Here is an 8,086-nt window from a genome sequence, read left to right on the forward strand (position 1 = left end):
TTTTGTTGCAGTATTTGAAATAAAATTTTACATTGTTTATCTGTGCTCTGAGTTGTCCTTCTTAAGATGACAAGTGACACCAACAAGTCTGTGTGCTTTTCAACACCGAATTATGTTGCAATGAAACTGCAATATTAACTGAGTCATACATGAATCATAATAAACATCCTGAAACAGACCACGTGGCAGTGATTGTGTCTTTAGGACTGTTATGCTCACAAACCAGCAGGAGGCAGCAGTGTTTCAGTGTCTGACCCACAGTGAGCACTTCCTGTGTGCTCATATATATATATATATATATATATATATATATATATATATATATATATATATATATGTTGTTTTGCATTCCCTCTATAGATTTACCATGCTTTTACTACAGTAACCATATTTTAACCATCATATTCGTAGTGAAAAAAACATAATTCTATGGGTGTCATGGTTTTAATATGCAAACAACATAGTTTAACTGTAGTAGTATTATAGTAACACTTTAAATAAGGTTACATTTGTTACCATTAGCTGACAACATCAGTTAACATGAACAAACAATAAATAATACTTCGTAATTCACGGGGCATTTGTTGACCAATGCGTTCTTGGCTAGCCGGGCTTGTGGCACGGAGTACCCGAGGGGATAGTGGGCATTTCCAGAGGAGGCGACTTAAGTCGACTTCCGCATTGCTGAATATTTCCCAAATCCTCAAAACTGTCTGAAGGTAAAGTCTCCATTCCCCCAATAGCGCTACTCAAAACGTACCGCGATGGAACTAAAAACATACTGCAAGGGAACTCAAAACGTACCGCAAGGGAACTCAAAACGTACCGCAAGGGAACTCAAAACGTACCGCAAGGGAACTCAAAACATACCGCAAGGGAACTCAAAACGTACTGCAAGGGAACTCAATACCGCAAGGGAACTCAAAACATACCGCGATGGAACTCAAAACGTACCGCACGAGGGAACTCAAAACGTACCGCAAGGGAACTCAAAACGTACCGCAAGGGAACTCAAAACGTACCGCAAGGGAACTCAAAACGTACCGCAAGGGAACTCAAAACGTACCGCGATGGAACTCAAAACGTACCGCGATGGAACTCAAAACGTACCGCAAGGGAACTCAAAACGTACCGCGATGGAACTCAAAACGTACTGCAAGGGAACTCAAAACGTACCACAAGGGAACTCAAAACGTACCACAAGGGAACTCAAAAAGTACTGCAAGGGAACTCAAAACGTACTGCAAGGGAACACACATTGTCCTATTTTAAATATATACATGACCATGTATTAATACTGCTGGTGTTTTGAAGACTACATTCACTTTCACTTTTCAGACTTTAGGATCTTTTTCGTGTTCTCCATTGTGTGGCATTCATTCCTCTGAGGCCACGTCATTCAAATTCTGTCTTTAGCTTCTTAACGTCATTGTTTTGAGTGAACATTACATTTATAAACTATATAAATGTAACATTCATTCATTCACCTTAGCTTTACATGTTATTGTAAAACTAATAATGTACAAGTATATTAAGTCATGTTTACTACAGATTTTATGTTACTCATAAACCCAAAAATGCCATTATAAAACAAATAACACAGGAAATTCCTGAGAAAACCCATGGCTCGAAAATAGTAATTGTCTTCTGGGTGAAGAGTTTTAGAAGGAGAATTATTATTTATCTTAATTATAGTGGCTGTGACTCAGGTGGTAGAGCGGGTCGGCCACTAATCTCAGGGTTGGTGGTTTGATTCCCGGCCCACATGACTCCACATGCCGAAGTGTCCTTGGGCAAGACACTGAACCCCAAGTTACTCCCAATGGCAGACTAGTGCCTTACATACAGCTCTGCCACCATTGGTGTGTGTGTGTGTTTTTTAGTTATTTTTAGCCCAATTCCCACTACTCAGTAGGTCCTTGTGGTGGCGCGGTTACTCGCCTCAATCCGGGTGGTGGAGGACGAGTCCCAGTCGCCTCCGCGTCTGAGACCGTCAATCCGCGCATCTGATCACGTGACTCGTTGTGCATGACACCGCGGAGACTCACAGCATGTGGAGGCTCATGCTACTCTCCACGATCCACACACAACTCACCACACGCCCCATTGAGAGAACCACTAATCACCACCACGAGGAGGTTACCCCATGTGACTCTACCCTCCCTAGCAACCGGGCCAATTTGGTTACCCCATGTGACTCTACCCTCCCTAGCAACCGGGCCAATTTGGTTACCCCATGTGACTCTACTCTCCCTAGCAACTGGCCCAATTTGGTTACCCCATGTGACTCTACCCTCCCTAGCAACCGAGCCAATTTGGTTACCCCATGTGACTCTACTCTCCCTAGCAACTGGCCCAATTTGGTTACCCCATGTGACTCTACCCTCCCTAGCAACTAGCCCAATTAGGTTACCCCATGTGACTCTACCCTCCCTAGCAACCGGCCCAATTTGGTTACCCCATGTAACTCTACCCTCCCTAGCAACAAGGCCAATTTGGTTACCCCATGTGACTCTACCCTCCCTAGCAACCGGACCAATTTGGTTACCCCATGTGACTCTACCCTCCCTAGCAACCGGGCCAATTTGGTTACCCCATGTGACTCTACCCTCCCTAGAAACTGGCCAATTTGGTTACCTCATGTGATTCTACCCTCCCTAGCAACCGGCCAATTTGGTTACCCCATGTGACTCTACCCTCCTTAGCAACCGGGTCAATTTGGTTACCCCATGTGACTCTACCCTCCTTAGCAACCGGGCCAATTTGGTTGCTTAGGAGACCTGCCTGGCGTCACTCATATAGCGTGGTGGTGGTGCAGTGGACTAAAGCACATAACTGGTAATCAGAAGGTTGCTGGTTCGATCCCCACAGTCACCACCATTGTGTCCTCGAGTAAGACACTTAACTCCAGGTTGCTCTGGGGATTGTCCCTGTAATAAGTGCTCTGTAAGTCACTTTGGATAAAAGCGTATGCCAAATGCAGAAATGTTATGGTTACCAGCCCTTTTCCCCGCTTTCTCTGTTTCTATGGTTATGGTCAGTCACGTTACAGATAGTAATTTTTTAAAAAGGGTGGGAGGAAATAGAAAAGCATCTAAAAGCCAAAAATACATAATTAATGTGATTAATTTTATTTCACATTGCTCATAGGAAGAAGGTGTACAGGCCATTGACTGTCACTGGAGGGAATGGATGTTAAAGGTTAAGGGTGTGTTACAGTATCAGGTTAAATGTTTTACATACTAACCAGGTGACTTTACCTGAGGGCCAGTGCACACCTTGGTTTCCTCTTCATATTTGAATTAGATAATGATTAGAACTGTGCAGTGTTAGGTAAGTTACTCCAAAAAAGTAATTAATTACATATTATATAGTGTAATTAGATTACTGTACTAATTACTCTGTCTGAAAAGTAATTGCATTACTTATTACTAATTACTATTACTTTTTAAAACCCGTATCAACCTCGACCAGATGAGAATTACAAGGATAGACATGAAACTGTTCTTTTAATTCATTAAAATAAATCATATAAAATCAAATAAATAATACATGAACTGGCCAAAGAATTTAAGGGGGCTGCATTAAATTAGATTTTTTTTTTTTTTTAACAATTAGACGTTAAATTTCGATTTTAAATTCACTTTTGTTTTATATAGAATTGTTTTGGTCTATACATTATTTAACACAATTACATCAGAAGCAACTGCAATTAAATGACTGAAATATTAAGAGTAATCCATTACTTTACTTTTTTCAAGGAAATAGTAATTTAATTACAGTAATGAATTACTTAGTAATGCTTTACACCCAACTCTGGACCTGTGCTTCGCTAGTCTGAACTTTAGTAGAACTGCATGATGCATTTAAACCTTTATTTATATTCTGTATAAACTACATTCTGATCATTGTGTTTCTGAGAGCTGTCCAGTAGTTAAAACGATCTCATTTTGACTTGTTGCTAAAATAATGCCTTAAACCAGTTCTAAAAATAAAACGAAAGTGTCAATAATAATTCGAAAAGACGGAAGACCATATAAGGTTCGAAAGATAACAAACGCTGACCCTGCAGCATACATCTCGCGAGAGTCTCGTTCGCTGTTATTAAAGTTTGGTTAAAGGGTTTAGGGTTAGATTTAGTGATAGGATGAAGGTTTAGGGGTTGCTGTAGAGTTTCTTTGGGACTCCAAATAAACACAAGTATAATAATAAACACCGTGTGTGAACGTCGCATGCAGCTCTCGCGAGACTGGGCATCCTTGTAAATCACGTGACTTATAAGAAATGTGTATATAAAAGCGCGAACATTCCAGACACTTCCGCCTCACTCTCAGATAAGAGTGCCGACTCTCACTGTAACATTCACCATCTACGCAGAATCGAAGCTTTAATCTTAATAAGTTACTTGTATTTCAGTTTCATCTCTAATTAATCGTACCCTTGCTTTTTGCGAGTGTGAATATGAGTCTGAGTGTTGGATTGAGAAGAACGGCCGCGGTGAGTCTCCTTGCTCATGGCGCGCACACAGCGCGCGTGCCCGTGTCAGCGCTGAAGAACAGAGCCGAGGACGAGCTGGACGGGTACGCGGATGATATGGAAACCGGATTAAAAGCGCTGAGGCCCGGGGCGAACAGCTTGAAAGGATTGCAACTGGACGGGCGGTTCGTGTCTGCAACGGACGGGTCTCTCCCGGTCACTCCGGACCCACAGGAGTTCGGTTTTGCCCAACTAGACCGGGATACTCGAGAGCTTCTGTTGGATTTCTATCGCACTCACACTGGAATGTGTCCACTGGGACGGAATACTCACCCCGCACTACCGACTCTCAGACGCGTCGTGGGTGATATTCTCACAAAGCACCGGATCACTTACAAAGGTAAGACACGCGTTTATGCGCACTCCCGAGACCCCCAACAAAGCTGCGCGCTCCCGCGCTCTCGATTTGGACTTTTGAAATGATTGAATACCGTCATGTGGTAAAATTAATTAAAATGTATAGTTTAATCACGTGGTTCCACATTTATGTTCACGTTTTTAAACGGTAAACAGAACTATATCGGTAGTTTTTTTTTTTTCTGGTCAAACCGGGAAGTTCGTCACTGCGATTCTCGGAATTGCCACAGTTCCGCTTATCAGCACTTCTCAAAACTGTGTTTATGTAACCGTGCATCGGCAGCGCTCCACCCTTACAAACTATGTCAGTAAAGATACAAACAAATAATGCAAATTACAGGTGTTGTGACTTCTACCAATGTTTACTATTATATAAGCTATTTCATAAAAATCGTGCTCATTTCCGTGTTTATTTCCTACTTTATGAAGACGTTTTAAATTATGTAATATAGCTTTTAAAATCTAATTATATTATTTAATCAAACGTTTAGCCTATCATGATGTATCACAGTTTGTCTGGCACAAAAAAAAAATACGATCTCAATTAAAGTGGCAACATTAAAACTAAACAAATTCATGGGCTTTTAAATAAAACATGCTATATTGCGCTGCTGTAAATACCTAAATATTACATTTTAAAGACAAATGGAATCAATTAAATTGGTGAATCGTTAATTGAAACTGGTTCATTACAACGAATCGTTTCACTAAAATGGACTTCCCAGCATTACATAGAAGTGGATGAATCGTTTATCTGAACCGGTTCATTTACATTATTGGTCCAAACGAATCTATTCACTAAAATGGACTTCACATAGTAGTGGATGAATCCGTTATCTTAAACGATTCGTTTATATGATCCGTCCAAACGAATCGATTCACTCGAGTGGACTTCCCAGCATTGCATATGTGGATTGGTGAATCGTTTATTTTAATAGATTTATTAAGGAACCGATTCGCTTAAACGTTTTGGACCAACCGTGAGGGGAGCGCGTTTGAGCTGCAGCTGCGTTCGCAAAACTATATTTTGCCGTAACTCTTTGATATATGGTAAATATATAATAGTACTATTGTTAAAATGGAACTACTGTCACGCTAGAATTAAGGTTGGGCGTCCGCCTTGTTATTGCTACACGTGTACATATTTACATAAAACAAGTGTGTTGGTACTTTTGTGTTTGGTACTTTATAGCCTACATAGAATCCATTCCAACGCCAGTCAGACTGTTGTACTTCCTGTCTTTTATAATGACCCCGTTGTGGTGGGTGAGCTCTATTGATGTTTGGACTGTTGTGCAGGAATGATGCAGAAGCTGCTGGTGGAATCCCAGCCGGATGACATGAACTTCATCTCCTCTCTAGCTCAGAAGATTTTCAGTGACGGCAGCACAAACTGGGGCCGCATCAGCAGTCTGGTGGCGTTTGGAGCCGAGGTGTGTACACAACTGAAAGCGGCGAAGAGGGAGCACTGCATAGACCGAGTGGCAGAACAGATCTCCTTATATCTGATGTCTGAACAACACAACTGGCTCCAAAAGAACAAAGGCTGGGTGAGTACATGCCAACACCGCACGTCTCACTTCTGTTTGACTGAAAGGAAAATCTCTTGCACATACTGAATGGAAACCGATTGTGTTTCCTTCTCTGCATAATTCAGTGCTGTTGTGGTGATATCTCACACAACTGAAGTGTTGAGTTCATTCAGAAGATGTGAAACTCAATATCAGACAGCACTGCAATCATCCTTAAAGCAAGTTAGATTTACTTGAGAAGCAAAGTTATGTGCGACAACTTTGCTATTGAGTTTTCCACATATTAACTAGCTCTCCATGTCCAATCCCACGGTCTTGGGAAACCTGGAAATATCTGGGGAATTTGCCTGGAAAAGTCTGGGAAATTTCTGTAGGCAATATTTAATTATCCAGTAGTCGCAAACGACTGCTTGTCATGGAAACTATTTGGTCAACCCTGATTTGCATGTTATGTTTGCAAAGTAAGCTGGACTAACTTGTCTCTCTCTCTCTCTCTCTCTCTCTCTCTCTCTCTCTCTCTCCCAGTATGGATTTGTGGAGTTTTTCCGTGTTGAGGATGTGGAGTCTGTCATTCGGAACGCGTTGATGGCAGTTGCTGGATTTGCTGGGATCGGTGCTGGTCTCGCTTTTCTAATTCGGTGAAACTAAATGGACTGGTTGAACTGATGCTTCCTTACACCCGCCAGCAGGCCCTGACTGGCGCAGTAGCATGTGGGACGTTCGAGTAAAATCCAGATCCTTTGAGCCCAACGTGTGCTTAACATCCAGCAACGGGCCCACCGGCGATCTGATCACGCCACAACAGATTGGGCTCTCCATTAACTTGTAATATCAGGATGAATTATTTTTTGAATAAAATAAGTTCTAAAATCAATACTTTGCATTTGCATTATTAAATTGCATAGAATCAGATGATTTCTACACATTATGATCGCTAAAGTGATTTCTGTAGATGACCGCTTCACTGTGGAAACAAGTATGCAGGGTTCCTTCGGATCCTTAAAGTCTTAAATATCATTCAAAGAGGTCTTTAATTTCGGGACAGATAAACAGGACTCCGATATGGCCAGATGTAATTATAAGTAAGCTGTGATATAATTAAATATAGTCTGCATGTGCTGCACACTTCAAAGTGAAGATGCGGCACTGTTGCACGTTCTCCAAGAGTGTTTATTTTACAGCGTGCATATAGTAATAAGTTATAAATGATTGTAAAGTGCATATATTATTTCCCTTATATGTTTGAGCAACTGGGATTACAGACATTTCAAAATAAGAGTCCCTGCTTGTTGATAGTCCTGCGTTATGCACCAAATCTTCATTTGTTTTTCTGGTTATTGCAAATTGTTTGTTGTTGCCTCTGTGTCCATCCCATCACAGTATCAATAAATCAGTTATAAAAACTATCGACCGATTTATCTCTTATCGCCTTTCAACACATGATCATGTGACTAGTGTAAATGTTCAGTTTTCATCATGTTACTTCATGAACTATATAGTGTGGCTAGAAAAAAGACCTGAACTTTGCAGGGGACAGTGGAGGTGAGCCATGATGGCGGGCTCAAGACTTGACTGGGGCTATAAATTCCTCTTAGACTGTCGTATAATAGAAGTAAACTGACATTGAGGTGGAGATGGTGGACAGAGCCCAGAAGAATCCT

The 8,086-nt window shown here is 41.3% G+C and overlaps 1 protein-coding gene across 1 annotated transcript; it reads left to right on the forward strand.

Annotated features, from left to right (window-relative positions):
* Positions 1-4,327: 4,327 nt before the first annotated feature.
* LOC127620304 (induced myeloid leukemia cell differentiation protein Mcl-1-like) lies at positions 4,328-7,299 on the forward strand. The gene is made up of 3 exons (XM_052093494.1): positions 4,328-4,876; positions 6,193-6,443; positions 6,951-7,299. The coding sequence occupies exons 1-3, from the start codon at positions 4,462-4,464 to the stop codon at positions 7,065-7,067; spliced, it is 783 nt and encodes a 260-aa protein (XP_051949454.1). The 5' UTR covers positions 4,328-4,461; the 3' UTR covers positions 7,068-7,299.
* The last annotated feature ends 787 nt before the right edge of the window (positions 7,300-8,086 follow it).

The sequence above is a fragment of the Xyrauchen texanus genome, chromosome 26 (genome assembly GCF_025860055.1).
Source record: "Xyrauchen texanus isolate HMW12.3.18 chromosome 26, RBS_HiC_50CHRs, whole genome shotgun sequence".
Classification (NCBI taxonomy): Eukaryota; Metazoa; Chordata; class Actinopteri; order Cypriniformes; family Catostomidae; genus Xyrauchen; species Xyrauchen texanus.